The sequence below is a fragment of the Oryctolagus cuniculus genome, chromosome 4 (assembly GCF_964237555.1).
Source record: "Oryctolagus cuniculus chromosome 4, mOryCun1.1, whole genome shotgun sequence".
Taxonomy (NCBI): Eukaryota; Metazoa; Chordata; class Mammalia; order Lagomorpha; family Leporidae; genus Oryctolagus; species Oryctolagus cuniculus.
In genome coordinates, this window is record NC_091435.1 from 130,455,493 (window position 1) to 130,472,736 (window position 17,244).

Genomic DNA, 17,244 nt, shown 5'->3' on the forward strand with positions numbered 1-17,244 from the left:
TTGCTTCTAACCTATGCACATCTTCCCACACCCTTTGTCATCTCTAGATCACTTACAATGCCTACTAAAGAGTAAATTACACATCAGTACTTGTTATACTGTATTGTTTAGAGAATACCAACAAGAAGAGAAAAGTCTCTGTGTGTTCAAAACAGATGCAATTTCTTTTCTGAATATTTTCTATCCACGGCTGGTTGCACCAGCAGCTGCGGACATGGAGAGCTGACCATGTCTTATCATTCCCACTGCATACCAGCCCTCCACAAAGTTCAGGGGCTTAAAACAAAAATGCACGAATTCAGCTGTGCAATCCTCGCGTGGGTCTCTCTTCCCTGCCCTGGCAGTTAGCCAGCGGCTGGGCTGCAGTCATCTGGAGGCTTTCCTGGGTGGACATCCAAGGCAGCTTCCTCTCTCACGTCTGCTGCCCCAGGGCTCCTCCAGGGGTCTGCACTTCCTCCACCGCAACTCAAACTGCCAAGAGAAAAGCGGCAGAAGCTCCTGGTCCTCTTGTAGGCAAGACCTGGAACTGACGCCCTGGAGTCCTGCTGGACGCAGCAGTCATGGGCCAGCCCACGTTTAAGGGGACTGAGAAAGAGACTCTGCCTCTTAAAGGGGAAGTGAGGTGTGGAAGGGGGGAAGTTACTGATAGTGACCATCCTTTTGGTGGTTAATTGATGAGAAAGAGAGAATGAATGAATGAATATTATGTTCCCATCTGCTGGTTCATTCTCCAAATGCCCACAGTGGCTGGTGGCCAAAACCTGGAGCCAGGAATTCAATCCAGGTCTGCCACATGGGTAACAAGAATCCAATTTCTCAGGCTGCCTCCCAGGGTGTGCATGACTAGGAAGCTGGAATATGGAGAGGAGCTGACTCAAACCCATGCACCCCAACAGGGGCATCCTAACAGTTAGGCCAAGTGCATGCCCCATATAGAGGTCATCTCTGGGGATAAGTTCTCTCAAGCATTTGTTTGCTTCCTTGCCTCTGGTCTCCACTCCTGTGAGGTTATAAGTCCCATGAGACAAGGGGGACTTCACCTTATTTTAAGTGCTACTTATAGCACCTAAAACCATGCTTGGTACCTAGTAGGGACTGAATAAACAGAATTCTTGCTAAATCTCTGGACTCAACCGCCCCAGACTGGTCTTGCTGGCACAACTGATGCCAATGCTTTACCAGAGAAGAGAAACCCTCCATTTAGAAAGTCTCATTTCCTCTGCTAACAAGAACCTGCCCTGAACACAAAATCTAGAAACAGGTTGGCATGTTTTCTAAATGGGAAATATGTCTTACAGCACCAGAAATTATTTTCCCACAGCTTTGTGCCACATAGAAATATTGAAGTTAACAGAAGATATCCCATTCTTTAATCTTGGTGTGGGCTTGAAACCATTTTGAAGGGGTAGGGGTGGGGAACAAAGCAAAAGCAAAAACCTGATGTTTGAATTCCCCCAGATATCCCCAAACTTAAAATGCCATTAAAGTTAAAATAGATTTTTTTAAACATTACTGAGAACTGTCATTAAAAGTTTGATAATCAAAATGTATAGTTTTGGGTTATAAAATCAGCATTGTTTATTTAAGTAATTACATGTGACTAAGGGCAAGAAAAAAAGTCCTCAAATCCCCCTTCTTCTAGTTTTTAATGGTGATTCCAGAAAATGATTCTATCTTTAAACCTTTTTGTAAATCCCTTGTAAATTAGTAAGTGAGAATGTACTAATCAGAAGGATTTTAGCGATTTTTAAATTAAAAAAGAGGGATTTAATTTTTTAATTATACTTGCAGAGTGCTGCTAATAAAATGTCTTCTAATTCTTGTTTTATCTGCAGTTTTCCCAGATTTGCTCAAAGCAATCCCAGTGAGCATCCATGTCAATGTCATTCTCTTCTCCACAATCCTTATTGTTCTGACCATGGTGGGGACAGCCTTCTTCATGTACAACGCTTTCGGCAAACCCTTTGAAACTCTGCATGGTCCACTAGGGTTGTATCTTTTGACTTTCATTTCAGGTAAGTACAAAGTCCTGTCTTTGAAGACAAATACATACATACATGAATGTTCACTGAAGCATTATTATCTGACAGCAAAAAGTGGGAGATATCCTAATTATCCAAAAAAGGGACTTCGATAATTACATTACTGTAGTTTATATGAATGACTGTGGTGCTGGCACTAATCATATCTTTGTAGGTAATTGTCGCTCCCCCTCTTCGTGGAGGAATGACACTAAACCCTGCCTAGGCTTCATATCCGAGTCACGGCACCATTATGTCGCTCCCCCTCTTCGTGGAGGAACGACACAGGACCCTGCGCTGTTCTTTCGTCTGCTCGGCCCTCCCCGGGTTTGCTGCTGGTTCTTCCCGGGTTGGCTACTATCCCTTCCACCTCCGTGGAAGGGCGGTTCCCCCTGGCCACATTCCCCACTTCCGCAGGGGAGCGGCACACCGCCGGCCGGCTCTCTCGGGGGCTGCACGGGTGTTCCCCTTAGGTGTTCCCCTTAGATGTTCCTGGTGCATGCCGTCTCTCTCCTCCTTTATAGTCCTCCTCCGCCAATCCCAACTCGGCTGCCCACACGCCGAGTACGCTGCTCTCCAATCAGGAGCAAGTCCTACAGTTTATTGGTTGAACTGGAGGCAGCTGTGTAAAAGCTGTTTTCTTCTCTCCCAGCGCCATATTGTGGGAGAGCAGATGCATAGAATAAGTCTTAATTCCAGTAACTTAGACTAAGTCCGGGTTGCTCCCCACAGTAATATAGAAATTAAAAGCACAGGCCGGCGTCCCAGCTCACTAGGCTAATCCTCCGCCTAGCGGCGCCAGCACACCAGGTTCTAGTCCCGGTCAGGGCGCCAGATTCTGTCCCAGTTGCCCCTCTTCCAGGCCAGCTCTCCGCTGTGGCCAGGGAGTGCAGTGGAGGATGGCCCAAGTGCTTGGGCCCTGCACCCCATGGGAGACCAGGATAAGTACCTGGCTCCTGCCATTGGATCAGCGCGTGCACCGGCTGCAGCGCACCACCTGCGGCGGCCATTGGAGGGTGAACCAACGGCAAAGGAAGACTTTTCTCTCTGTCTCTCTCTCTCTTTCTCACTGTCCACTCTGCCTGTAAAAAAAAAAGAGAGAGAGAGAAAGAAAGAAAGAAAGAAAAAAAGAAAGAAAGAAAGAAAAAAAGAAAGAAAGAAAGGAAGAAAGGAAGAAAGGAAGAAAGAAATTAAAAGCACAGTGGTGGTTGCCAGAGGCTGGGGAGGGAGCTGGGAAGGGAGAATGGGAGAAGGTTGGCTGGTGAATACTCCTGAGAGCTGCATAGGAGTAAGATGTTCTGGGTTCTCTTGCATAGTAGGGTGACTATAGATAATGGTAATGCACTTTATATTTCTCTACTTAAAAAACCTAGAAGGTAGAGTTTTGGATACTTTCACTATAAAAACAGGTTAAATGCTTGAAAGGACAAATATGTTTACCTTGATTGGATATCACACAATATATATGTGTAACAAAACATCACATAGTACCCCATAAGTATGTAAAATTTTTATAACCCTGTTAAAACTTTTTTAAAATGAAAAATAAAGGCAAAACAAAAAATTATATTTTTTAGGATATAATCAAAAGGATAAATAAAAAATTAAGAAAGCAGTATATAAGATTTTAAACGTTATGAATGCAATTTGATTACATATTAAAATACAGATTTGTATGTGAAATGCATTTTGCATATATGCAGTATATATGTGTGTATGAATATGGAGACTGGAGCTAGACACTGTGCTCCATTAGCTGCTGTTATCTCTGATCAGGGAAGCCTTGGGTGATTTGAATTTCCTTCACAGTTATCCATATTCTTAAACATTTGATATTGTGCTTTTAAAGTTCATAATCAAAATAATAAATAAATGCCATCCCTAAAAAAGAGTAAGAAAACAGTGTTCCACCTGCACGAGTTGCTATATTCAGGTTGGTAGGTACATGGTGTAGCTTAACGGTAGGAGGGTCAGGACAAGGATAAACTCCAAACCCAGAAATTACTTCACTGATAAACACCTGCCACTCAATAACCAGGGCTGCTGCGAAAGAACATAAAACCCAGTCCATGCCCCAGGGTGCTTACAACAGATTTAAAAGGTGGAGAAGGAGAAAGATAAGAAAATGAAAAATACACAGAATTCACATGTAGATGCTCTTCTACAGGTAGTCTCTGTTTTCACCTTATTCCAGACTTGCAAAATGGCTCAAACGGGTTGTCATATTCCTCAGAGGCAAGTAATTTTATTGATGATGTCCTGGAGAAAGATTACAACTTAACAATACAAAGAAAATTCCTGGCTGTTTCTTCTCCCCTAAAGTTGCCCTTTGCCTTCTGCCCCCAGGCTCCCTTCTCTGGTCCGGACTGTGCACCTGGCCTCTCTATAGAAAAAGTGCTACAGTTACTAGGTGGCTTTGGAGGCTCTGTTCATTGTTATTTGAGCACATGTCCTAGAATCTTACCCAATTCATGTCTCGCTAACCCAGTCATTCACCCAGGCAAGGCAGATGTCTCTCTAGTGTGGATTCTGCTAATTTGCTCTCTGCAATTTCCTAAGAATAGAATACAGTTGCACCTACTATAGATAATGATTAGCCTATGAGGGTAGGGGCCAAGTGTTTCTCATCTCTGTATCTCCAGCAGAAACATCCAGCTTGAAGCTTTGCACACAGTGAGCAAGTCCATATGAGGAGTGAACCAAAAGCTTCATGGACAATGCATTTTATAAGAAAGAGATGCATGGAAAACAATCTTTGCACCAAAATAAACTTAATCTCTTTATTCCATTTTGTAAAAATATTTTGAAGTGCTGTTGTGTGTATCTGTGGACTTGAGAAAACAATCCCAGGAAGGAGACGTCAACACTGTCTCCTGCAGAGTAAAGGACAGAATTCCAGTGACTTGGAATTAGCAGAGCAGGCCTAGAGAGGTAGTGGGACATGGGCTAGAGAGGAAAGCAATGAGACACAACAGCAAGCACTCGGGTGCAGGGTGTGGGCAGGCAGGCCAAGTCAGCGATTCAATCTCCGGGGAAGGTCCAAGCCAGAAAGTGAGGGGATTGCTTCCCCCAACCAAACCTCCCAAACCAAACTGGTGGATGGGGCCGGCGGGGTGTTATTTTCAGTGCACTCCTTGAATCACCTGGCTCCTAGCTAGACAGCAAAATGCACACTGCGTCGACAGAGAAAACACACCGTGTACCAGCGGTCCTGAGTCCCCAGAGAGCAGCATGGGCATCACCTGGGATCGTGATAGGAAAGCCACTTCTCAGGCCGCATCCCAATCTACGGGGTCAGAAGCTCGGGCGTTCAGCCCAGCCCCCTGTGTTTTAAGAACCCCTTCAGTTGATTTTGATGCAAACTCAAGTTTGAGTTCTAGGGAATTGAGGAAATAAGTGTTTGAGGACTGGGAAAAAAAAAAAAAAAGGAGACCTTGGGTAGGATCCCATCAGGATCCCTCATGGATCCCATCCCTGGGGCTTGGGGATCAAACAAGAGACTGGGGGTTACCAGAACCTGGAAGCTGGAAGGGAGGCCCCAGGACCCTGAGTCCTGCCTCTGTTGGGATGCAGTGAGGAGCTGGACACACCCCATTGCTGCTTCCAGGGCTGTGATATTGGGGAGAAGAACACACTCCCCTCACCTCTCCCCACAGGGCCCACTTTCGGCAGAGCTCATGACAAAGCAGCTGACAAGGCAGGCCTAGTTTGGGGAGCCTTGATCCAGCGTTTCAAAGCAGAGTGAAGAAAAGCTGGCTTGAAGCCAGGACACGCCAGCTTCTTCCCTGGCCCAAGCATCCAGCACCCCAGCTCCTGAATGACATTCAGAACAGTAGCCCATTGGAAAGAGAGATTATTTGACAGCTCTGATGGACGACCACACTAACGGTATTTGAAAAGCAAGATGATTCAGGGAGTGCAGAATTTAATGCAAGTCCCAGATCTCATCTCGGCCTTTGGCCAAGTCTAACGCCAGGAGAACCTGAGCAAACACAGGCATGCAGGAAGGATCGGACACTGCACCTACTCCCTCATCTCATTTATCAGCAAACTCGCTGTGAGGGTGGGTGTTCGGGAAAGGTTTGTGAATCAGGGAAGGCAGGGAGAGATGGGGAGAAGGTAAGCAAGCAGCCGGCTGGAGAGCTGTCTTGCAGAGAATGAAGGTCTAGTGCTTGCAGATCCCAGGGCTGTTTTTTTTTTTCCAAGTCTCCAATCCTAATTTTTAAATTACAAAATTTTCAATAATTTTTAAACACTGTGTCTAACAATCAAAACATGTTTGAGAGTCAGAGCTACTCACAGTCTGTGACCGAGGGTTAACAGGTGTCTCTTGACTAACAGACTAACTTGGCCCTCCTAAGTCCATATATGGCACCTGGAAGTCCCCTTGAGCTCCAGGCCTGTTTCTCTAAAGTTGTGATAATTGTGCAGACCCCAGCTCTACACCCTGATTGGATCAGGGAAGGGTTCTTAACCATGCACATGTTAAATGCCAGCCAATGCATGGCACACTCAAAGGCCAGAGACTGCACTGGTGGGGGGGGTCACAACAAGAGACCCCAGGAGGTAGCTCTCTGCCATGGGTGCCTCTCACAGGCGTGCACGCCCAGGTGATGTCAATCACTGTTAGCAGGTAAAACTCCTCCTCCTCTTCCCCTCCCCCTCGTGCTGCCTCCTCCTTTGCTCCCTCCCGCTCACCTCTGGGTCCTGAGCGTTCCCCTTCCCTGGGCTAAAATCATCCCAGGACCACTTAGTTAGCCATGTCATTCCCTGCTGGATGGGGACCCACACCCTGGCACCCGGAGGCTTGCAGAAGGGGGAAGGGAAGGGAACACAGGTCTCCCACATCATCTGTCTGGAATCTGCCGCCCAGAGCAGCCCACGGAGGGAGGAACAGAAAGGATAACCCATTGGATCAGGCAAGCAAGGGCTTCAGCCACCACAGCTTGCCTCACCCTTACATCCTAATGAGCTGCTGCCTCCTGGGCCAGGTGCCCCTCCCCCTGCTCACAACCTCCAGTTTGGCTCCTGTACCCCAGCCTCGGCCATGCGACATTTCTGATCCTCGCTGCAAGGAACCATGCAAGTCCAGTCATTTGCCCTTCTCATCTTGTCATGTATAAGCCCAGCTCTGTGAAATCTTTTCCCTAAGGTTGCACTTAAATACCTCCACGGTTCCCTATAATTCATTTTGGGCAGGGATTCTCTCCCAGGACTGTACATTCAAACCACTTGAAGAACTTCCTGAAATCCCGATTCGAGTCCCACGCCACACTGATTCAGCTGCAGTCGGCTCTGGTCTTTTGTTTAGCTCTCGTGGGTGATGCTACCTTGTAGACAGTGATGAGGACCACTGACACAGGTAATACATTTCATCTCTTTGCAAACACAGTGCCTACTGTGTGCTGGCCATTATAATAGGCACTGGTGATACCACAGTGATCACACACAGTCTTACCTTCCTGGTGCTTGAAACCAGTGTGAGAGTTGGACAAAAGTGTACACCGATGAGTGAATGATCACAGATGACAATCATTCCAAGACTGACAGGCAGGTGGCCACGACAGAGGACAATAGCAGATTCCAGGCTCTGATGCAGTGGTTAGGGAAGGCTGCTTCAATTAGCCGAGTTTGCTGGTTGTTTTTTATTTGAGAGGCCAAGAGGCAGAGAGAAATCTTACATCTGCTGGTTTACTCCCCCAAAATGCCCCGAGCAGCTAGGACTGGGCCAGGCCGAAGTCAAGAGCCTGCAATCAACTCAGTCCAAGTCTTCCATGTGGGTGGCAGGGATTCAACCATTTAAGCCATCATCTGCTGTCTCCCAGGATGTGCATTAGCAGGAAGCTGGATCAGAAGCAGAGCCAGAACTTGAACTCAGATGTGGTTTGGGATGTGGGTGTCCAAAGGGACAAATTAACTTCTACACCAAGAGCCCACTTGAGCAGTTGAGTTTTGAAGGTGAAAAGGATCTGGGGTCCCTCAGAGAAATCACCGAGTGGAGGAGAATCCACCTGAGGATTCTAGGGAAAGGGGTCAGCTTGCTCTAGGAACCAAAGGAAACCTTGGGGTAGGCAGTGCGGGGCAAATGCCACAGCAACGGCAAATACCTAAATCATAAAGAGGTTAGAAATCTTCTGATTCCAGGTCACGTCAGACCTCAAAAGCCATGGTGAAGCTTTGAGCATTGATTCTGTCTTGAGAAACTTTTGGAAGATTTTTCAGATGACTCATAGCTGCATTGCCCTGGAGATAGAGATAGATTCTAAAACATGGTGAAATTAGATTCACGGGTCTTTTTTTTTTTTTTTTTCAGGTAGTTTGCACAATTACTAGATACTGGTGGCATTCATCAAGATGGACGAGACAAGCAGACAAACAGGCTGGCAGTTTAGGGAGAGAGCAGGATGGGGGAAGAAGCTGGGCGCTAGAGATCCAGTGTTCTGTTTAGGGCAGGTGGAGTCTGGATGCTTCAAGATGGAGCCATCCAAGGGGAGAAGGCAGGCAGAGGGTTGGATGTATGAGTCTGGCGCTCAGGGAAGAGGTCTAGACGAAAAGCATAATTTTAGGCATTGCCAGGATATGGATGTTATGTAGAGCAATGAAAATGGATGAGATCATCCAGGGAGAGAATGCGCATAGTGAAAACTTGGCCCAGCACCCATGCCTGCAGAACACCGTCGGTCAGGCTGTGGGAGGCGGGGGCGATGGTACCTGCAGAGGACACTGGGCAGGGGTGTCCAGGGAGGAAGGAGCAAAGCAGGCTATGCCTAGGGAATGGTTCGAGAGCATCCGGCCGCAGGGAGCTTTGTATAGGTAGTCACCTGTGAGAGTGGGTGAGGGGTGGGGCTGGGGGAGGGCAGAAAACTTCCCTCGGATTTAAAACAAGGTGGGAGGGAGAGAGAGGAGGAGAGAGGGAACCACTGAGCATAGACATAACTAGACCATAGTTTCAACCTGGAACATGGTTATTTGAACGTATGCCTTTCACAGGGGCCATTCTAGATGTTTCCCAGCTGGTGGCACAGGGCCTGACCCAGATCCACGCGTGCAAGAGAGCACAGCAGCTGGACCAGGGTAGAACACCCTAGGGTTCAACGACTACTCTCGGAGGATGACTGAAATGTGTGGGCTCAGGCCGTTAGAGGTGATAAAACCCAGCAAACCATGGACTTGTTTAAAATTGCATTTCCCTGTCTTCTCTCATCTATGGCATCTTGCTGTGAGTGGTCCCAAGCAAGGAAAACAAAGACAATTGCTATCTTTCTTTAAAAGGGGGCTGCTCCTGGGATGGGCCCAATCAATTATGATAATTACCAGGATGCCATGGAACATAAATAAGCACAGTCATGGATGAAACATGAAGGCAAGAAAATAAAGAACAGCACAAAAATAGAAGAACGCTTACCGTATATATCACTTTCAATATTAATAAGACTCCGGCTTCTGTAATATGTCTAAGGCATGTGATTCTGCACTGAGTGGCGGGGGAGGGACTCTGTGTCTTGTTTCCTCTTTGGTCCTCATGGGGGAGCTACTGTTCGGGAGTCTGAGAGACTGAGGGATATGCAGCCATTGAAGCTACAGAGCCTGGGGAAGCATAGAGGACCGGTGGGAGGGGAAGGCAATGATGAAACTAGGAATATTCCGGCTGGCACCGCGGCTCAATAGGCTAATCCTCCACCTAGCGGCACCGGCACACAGGGTTCTAGTCCCGGTCGGGGCACCAGATTCTTTCCCGGTTGCCCCTCTTCCAGGCCAGCTCTCTGCTGTGGCCCAGGAAGGCAGTAGAGGATGGCCCAAGTGCTTGGGCCCTGCACCCCATGGGAGACCAGGAAAAGCACCTGGCTCCTGGCTTCGGATTAGCGCAGTGCGCCTGCAGTGGCAGCCATTGGAGGGTGAACCAACAGTAAAAGGAAGACCTTTCTCTCTGACTCTCTCTCTCACTGTCCACTCTGCCTGTCAAAAAAAAAAAAAAACAAAAAAAAACCACTAGGAATATTCCATATCCAGGCTTTCTACCAGTCTCTCCACGTAGCCACTGAGGGAAAGAAAGTAACACGAGACAGCCCGTGACATCATGGGGCAAGCACTTCACTTTCATAGGCAGGGCCAGAGTGCTGGGTGAGGGTTGAGCTCAGGATGTTGTAAGAGGACCCTGCCTAACTCACTCTGCGTGTGGACACTTCACGAGGACGTGCTCGGGATTTGTCTATCACAATTGCGAAGAGATTCTTAACCTGTTCAGAGCCACTATCTTCCCTTCTGTTTCATTTGCAGTTGAAGCGTCCGTCTTTGCTCTCACCTCCAAAGCACCCTGATGTGTCCACTGCAGACGCTCATAGGCGGCTCACCTCTTACTGTACTTTCCCTTCCTTGCGTCCTCCCCCTGTTCAAACCACTTGGTTCCTTTGCACTTGGCCTTCAGCCTGAACTACTCTCTGCCCAGATGCCTGCCTTCTCCTTGCCTCCCTCCCTCCAGGGCACGCTGAGATGCTATCACGTCTAGGACGCCTTTCCTGGCCATGCTCCCCTAACCTTCCCAGCCCCTTCCCTGCCTCATGACCGTCCTTCCTTTCTGAAAATCAATTCTAATTAAGTCAGCATTGTGGTTTTGGACCTTTTCTGTTTTACACTAATTACCCTTCCCAATAACATGACATTTGTGACACTTAGGTTCGATGCGGGCTCTTCAGCTCCCCATTCCAGGAGACGGAGGGAAAGAGTTCCATCTAACTGGAGTCACTCATCTACCTCTGTTCTGCTGGAAATCCCAGAACCAGTTGCTTGCCATAGTGATTGCAAGGCCAATCCTTAGATACTAACTGGCTTTCCTTGTCCCTCTGCCCCCTTTCTAGATGATAGCTATAGGTCTCTGAGGCACGGGGGAGTCAGAACCCCTTGTCATGAAGGAAGGAGTCACTGCTGGTGACCTTGCTTTCAATGACCGACCTGCTAGCGAGACTGCCTAATTTCACAGAAAATTAGCACCTACACCTGCAAAGTTATGGCTCTCCCACCCCCATTTATCATCTCTCAAGACTACTTACAGAAGGAAATGATCCATTTCTCACTCTGTATTCAAAATGGAAGACCTCTAATATTTGCCACCCATATGAGAATTGAAAGATGATGTGTTAGCTTTCTGGAAATGCTGGTCATTACTTTAAATGGAACTAAAATTCTAATTACTTCCAAAAATTTGAACTTAGTGACAGTAGGAAAACATTTCCAAGATTTTTTTTTTCCCCTTTGCGGACCTCAACCCTCCACAGATCTCCTTCGAGGATCCTGGCAGGGTCACACAGGGATGAAGAAGCAACTCGCCCGCCCGCCGGCTGTGACCTCGGCTGCCCCGTGGTGAGCACCGGAGGAGGAGACAGACGCCCCGCTCTGCAGCCCAGACAGCTGCCAGAGGAGAGTCATGGGTGCCGGTGCCTAGCATATTACAAACCTGGTTAATTGACTGATCATTCATGGTGTGACAGCTCTATAACTCAGCTATCCTATTCACTCAGAAATTAACTCAGTAATCAAAGTCATTAGGAGGAAAAAAAAATAAAAACCATGACAGCATCAGCCAGATGGTGGGGAAATCAGATGAAAGGGGAATGCCTGCAGGTCACAGAGCCCAACACTGGACAGCAAAACGTGGGCTTTGGATTCCAAAGTCTGGCTTCAGCAGGGCTTGCCACGCTCTCCAGAGTCCTAGCTTATTCCAGCCTTTCTGGAGACCAGGAGCAGCGTTGTTCGGATACACAGGTGTGTGGGGGATGGGTTCCAGCGGCTCCAGCCATGTGGCTCTTGGAGTACTTGGATAACCGGAGGAAAGAGGAAAGAGGCGTGCAGATCTGATCCTACTATTTAAAGTTTTATGCCAACAAAACTGTCAAATAAAGACCAACTATCCCAACATAAGGTCCTGAAAGGCTACATTCAAATTGACAGTGCTTGCCCTTGGGGACTGTGCTCTGCAATAGGGCGACGGGAGTGGAGCTGGCCTGGCTCTGCCTACTTCCTGTGCCCTGCCTGGCTCCACTGCACACAGTAAGGGTCTCAAGCGCACGTGTATGGGTTTTCCGCTGCACATCCAAATGGCGGCGCCTCAGCCACCCTCAGTTCTCAAGGACATGCAACACCAGCCACAGAGACTGCCCTGGGAGGGCTCACCCAGGGAAGGTGCTCACCACCGCCCTGGAAATGGCCCCTGGGCCAGCTGGGGAGGGAATTTCAGGGTCCCCGGAGTTGATCTTGGCTGCAGGGCAGAAGCTCCGGATGGGCACATTCAACTGACTGCAAGGATTCCTCACTCTGCGGCAAGTACCTCTCCAGAGAGGGACAGGGCAGGAGCCTCTGTTTTACTTTTTAAAAAAGATTTATTTACCGGAAATGCCCAGTGATTGGGGTAGGGTCTGGGGAGAGGGAGAGAGAGAGAACTTTCATCCATCCACTGGTTCACTCCCCAAATACCTGCAATGGCCAGGGCTGAAGCCAGGAGCTCCATCCAGGTCTCCCACTTGGGTAGCAGGGGTCCAGGCACTTGTACCATCACCTGCTGCTTTCTCAGACTCCTTTGCAGGGAGCAAAATTGGAAACAAAGTAACTGGGAATCAAACAGGTGCTTTGACATGGGATGTCCACATGGTAAGTGGTGGCGGATTCTGTTGCGGCACAATGCCAGCCCCCAGAGAAGGGCCCTCTGTCTGTGGGACCCACAGCACGAGCCCCCACTGCTGGCATCTGCGGCTCACGCTGGAAATATACCACGTGCTATTCTCACCATCACTCGCAACCCCAGGGGCCGGGACAGCATCTCAGCACTGCCTCTCTACTCCTCGGCCCCCAGCTCTGTGCTGGGAGCCCATGCACTTGAGATACTCAAGACAGCAAAATGCCGTGAGCCCTAGGACACCCAAGTCTCCTGCTCCGGGAGCTGGAAGCGCAGGCTCCCTGCACAGCGCTCTCCTTAACAAAGTAGCACCTGTAAAATATTTAACAACTTGAAAAGGAAACCGAGCTAGAATTTTCCTTTCAGGCACTAAGGAAAGGGTGTTTCACTTCTGTCTGAAATCCACCGTCTGCTCAGACAAAGACAGCTCTTACGGTAAAAGCAATGGCATTCTCGCCGCAATTTTCAAATAAAAGAAAAAGAGCAAACAGCGCTGCCACTTTTTTGTGTGGTTAGGATCTAACAATAAAGGAATAATGTGGGTTTGCCAGGGGAGAGCTCTGGATTTAACCGCAGAATTACAAAAATAGTTAGGCTGGCAAATTCTATAAAGGAATATTCTCAGCTCCTTCTCTGAGGCTGGTGGGAAGTGAAGTTTCGGGAAAATTATATCACTTGATGGGCTATTTGAGGGTGTTTTATGATAATAGCCAAACTGATAGGGCCAGTCCTATGTGGGACTCTCGGGTGGAAGAAACGCAATGTCACCTTTTCTGTTCAACTCCATCCCTCGTGATCCTGTCCCTGTCTCCACCCTAAACATAAAGCAGATATTTGTAAATGGGATAGGGGCCATCCTTTGGGTTTTTCCCAAAGATTTATTTATTTATTTGAAAGGCAGAGTTAGAGTGAGAGTGAGAGTGAGAGCGAGAGAGAGGAGACATCTCAAATGGCCACAATAGCCAGGGCTGGACCAGGCTGAAGCCAGGAGCCTAGAACTCCATCTGGGTATCCCACATAGGTGGCAGGTGTCCAAGCACTTGAGCCATCCTCCACTGCCTTCCCAGGCACACTAGCAGGGAGCTGGGTGGGAAGCGGAGCAGCTGCGACCCAAACTGGTGCCCATATGGGATGCAGAGTCACATGCTGTGGCTTAACCCCCTGCACCACAGTGCCAGGCCCCAGGCCATCATTTGCACAAAAGGCCCCATGCCTGGAATGCTTTCGCCCCATATCCTATTCCCTTTGCTGACTTAAGGTTTCCTGCAACTCCTTCCAGCTGCGCTCCTGATGGAGTCCCTCTTGCCACCTGCTCTGCCCCCTCTGCCATCTACTCATCAAAGATGACACATCAGTTTCCAGGTCCCACCTAGTATGGAGCGCCCTTGTCCTGCAAAGCTCTCACCTGGACCACAGCTGCATCTATTAAGATTAGATGAAGCTACAAGCAAGTCATAAGCAAGGGAGGAAATAATAACAAGAGATTAAACAAAATAAATGTTTCTTTGTCTGACACACACAAAGATCTAGAGGTTAAGTCCAGGGTTGTTGTGGTGGTTCCAAGTGTGTGGGATCCAAAGCCCCTCTTTCTTGTTTTTCCATAATACATGGCTTCTACCGATGAGGCCACCTGGCCCTAAATGTTTGTAGAGGCTCCAGCCATTGCATCCACATTTCAGTTGCAGGATGAAAGAGTAGGGTCCTAATACCTGTACACTTCCAGGAACCTTTCCTGCCCTTACAAACCAATCACCCTCAGCCAAACAACATTTTTATTCAAAGCAGCCACATATCCAATTAAAAATCTGAATTCTGTTGTAAATAGGATAGGGACTGGTGTTGAGGTGCATGGGTTAAGCTATCGCCTGCAACACCAGCATTCCATATGAGCACTGGTGAGTCCTGGTCCACTTTGGCTCCAGCTCCATGCTAATGAGCTCAGAAAGCAGTGCAGGATGGCCCGAGTACTTGGGCCCCCAGCCACCCAAATGGGAGACCAGGATGAATCAATTTCCAGGCCTCTGTCTGTGACCCGGCCCAGCCCTAGGCCATTGCAGCCATTTGGGGAATGAACCAGCAAATGGAAGACCTTTCTTTCTTTCTTTCTCTCTCTCTCTGGAACTCTGTCTTTCAAATAAATAAAATAAAACTTTTTTTGTAAAAGAGAGGAAACAGTTCTGCTGTGCCTCGGCACCTTGTCCACGGCTGCTGCTGCTCACGTGGGAAGCCTTGTGAGCAGAGGCCCGGGGCCTTTCTCAAGGGCCAGCATTTGTCCTGCACAGCCTGTAGCAGGGAGTGTGTACTCCTGAAGCCACTCCGAGCAGGGGCTGCTCTGCAGCCGACCCTGCCTGCCATTCAGGCTCAGGCCAAGCAAAAAGGACGCTCTCTTTCTGTAAGATCAGCTCCATTCTAACCACTCACATCCTTATTACAGCTCCCTGCCCCCAGCTCGAGTCTAACCACGCCCCCATCCTCCTCCCTATAGCCTCCCCCCCAAAACACGCTCACACACACATACATACACAAATCGTCCTCACTCAGGCACCCCCACCCATAGACTCGCGAGTCCGCTCATGATTGCAGATTTGCAACAATAGACTGAGCAATGTAACAAAGCTGATGGTGAAAGGCCTTCTTTGGTTTGCACATTGGCCCTCTGCCCTGTCCCCTGCGACCCCGGGGAAGTATTTGTCCTAACATGTTGTCTGTTCCTCTGCTGGCAGGCTCCTGTGGCTGTCTCGTCATGATATTATTTGCCTCTGAAGTGAAAATCCACCACCTCTCAGAAAAAATCGCAAATTACAAAGAAGGGACTTATGCCTACAAAACGCAAAGTGAAAAATATACCACCTCATTCTGGGTCGTCTTCATTTGCTTTTTTGTTCATTTTCTGAATGGGCTCCTGATACGACTCGCTGGGTTTCAGTTCCCTTTTGCAAAATCCAAAGATACAGAGACTGCAAACGTAGCTGCTGATATCATGTACTGAAAGACAAACATTTCTGCCGAGTCCCGAGTCCCGGAATAAACTCAGCTGGGGTCGCTTCTACACGGGGTTACTTTTGCCCATGCATTTCATCTTTATAAATATAAGCAGCAACCCCCTAGGGGACAATATGGACAAGGTAACGAGGACGCAGGCTGGAAAGTTGAGGAAGCAGGAGGAAAGTTCTGGAAGACCGCTTCACCTGGGGTGGGGCGTGGGGGGAGTCGCTTGACCTGGGCTGTCAAGAGCAGTTGACAAGAATGGTGAAATTTGTCACCCATGTGCATGTGAAAGTGCACGACGCCTCTTCCACCAGGGAAGGCTCCAAAGGCACGTGGAATATGTCTTCACAAAAGCAAGCACTATGTCAGGGAAGCCACGTGTTTGTTGCTACAGATGCCAGAAATTCAGGCTGCATTTGCTTCCCTTAAATGATGCTGCCACTCAGGGCCAGTGCCGTGGCATAGCGGGTAAAGCTACTGCCTGCAGTGCCACCATCCCATATGGGTAGTGGTTCAAGACCCGGCTGCTCCACTTCCGATCCAGCTCTCTGCCATGGCCTGGGAAAGCAGTAGAAGATGGCCCAAGTGCTTGGGCCCCTGCACCTGCTCGGGAGACCCAGAGGAAGCTCCTGGCTCCTGGCTTTGGATTGGTGCAGCTCCAACTGTTGCAGCCAACTGGGGAGTGAACCAGCAGATGGAAGACCTCTCTCTCTCTCTGCCTCTCTTTCTCTGTGTAACTCTGACTTTCAAATAAATAAATTTTAAAAATACTGCTGCATTAAATGAGCAACTACAAAACAGACCAAGGCACCTTTTAAAAACATTTGTTGAAAGCACAGTTTTATTCACCACGCCTGTTGGTAAAAATTTGCAAACCTCAAGGGAACAAAATTAAAGGGACCTGCTTTCCTGTGCCTACACCTCAGCTACCTTAGCAATCACGCTTTCAATAGACATAATTGCTAGGACCCTCGAGAAACGGTGGAAATGATTCTCACTCATAAACCTGATGCAGAATGGCTCCTTGGAGATGGTCATGTCCCATGCCGATGTCTGATGCCCTGGTCCCAGTGGTGGAAATTATATTAATTCTGGATTTCCAAGTCATCTTGGTCTTTGGTCTAGCTCTCACAAAACGTGATCTAAGTCAATTCATTTTTTCCTGAATTACCCAGGAAATTGATCTGGTGCCCACCAAAGGCCACAGATGTCATGGAACTGCCCCCCTTCTGCTCTCCTCAATCAGCTGCCTGCAAGCGAGTACTTGGGACAAAGCAGAGGACAGAAAGCATGCCACCAGCCCTCTGGGGCTGGCTGCTGAGTGCCTACCAGCCCTGCACTTCCTCAAAGGGGACGAAAGTGCTCCTTCAAGCCGAGTCTCTTCCCTTTTGCAGCAAGTTACAAGGAAGAGACCGCTGTGTGTATACCTGGGAAACAGCTTGCTCCACTGGTCCTGGTGCACTCCCAGGCAGCTGTCAGAATGCACCCTGAGCTTCCTTCGCCTCAATTCAGGAAATACTCCTGGAGAATTTCTGTAAGACCGCGAGTCGGTGTAGCCCTGAAGAGGGT

General features: G+C 48.5%; 1 protein-coding gene across 1 annotated transcript in view; it reads left to right on the forward strand.

Moving 5' to 3' along the window:
• The window catches only part of CLRN1 (clarin 1), a 44,664-nt gene extending 27,655 nt beyond the window's left edge, over positions 1 to 17,009 (forward strand). The window contains exons 2-3 of the mRNA XM_002716269.5: positions 1,836 to 2,015; positions 15,411 to 17,009. Coding sequence (XP_002716315.1) covers positions 1,836 to 2,015; positions 15,411 to 15,676 — 446 coding nt within the window. The 3' untranslated portion in view covers positions 15,677 to 17,009. The remainder of the gene's footprint in view (positions 1 to 1,835; positions 2,016 to 15,410) is intronic.
• Positions 17,010 to 17,244: the final 235 nt, after the last annotated feature.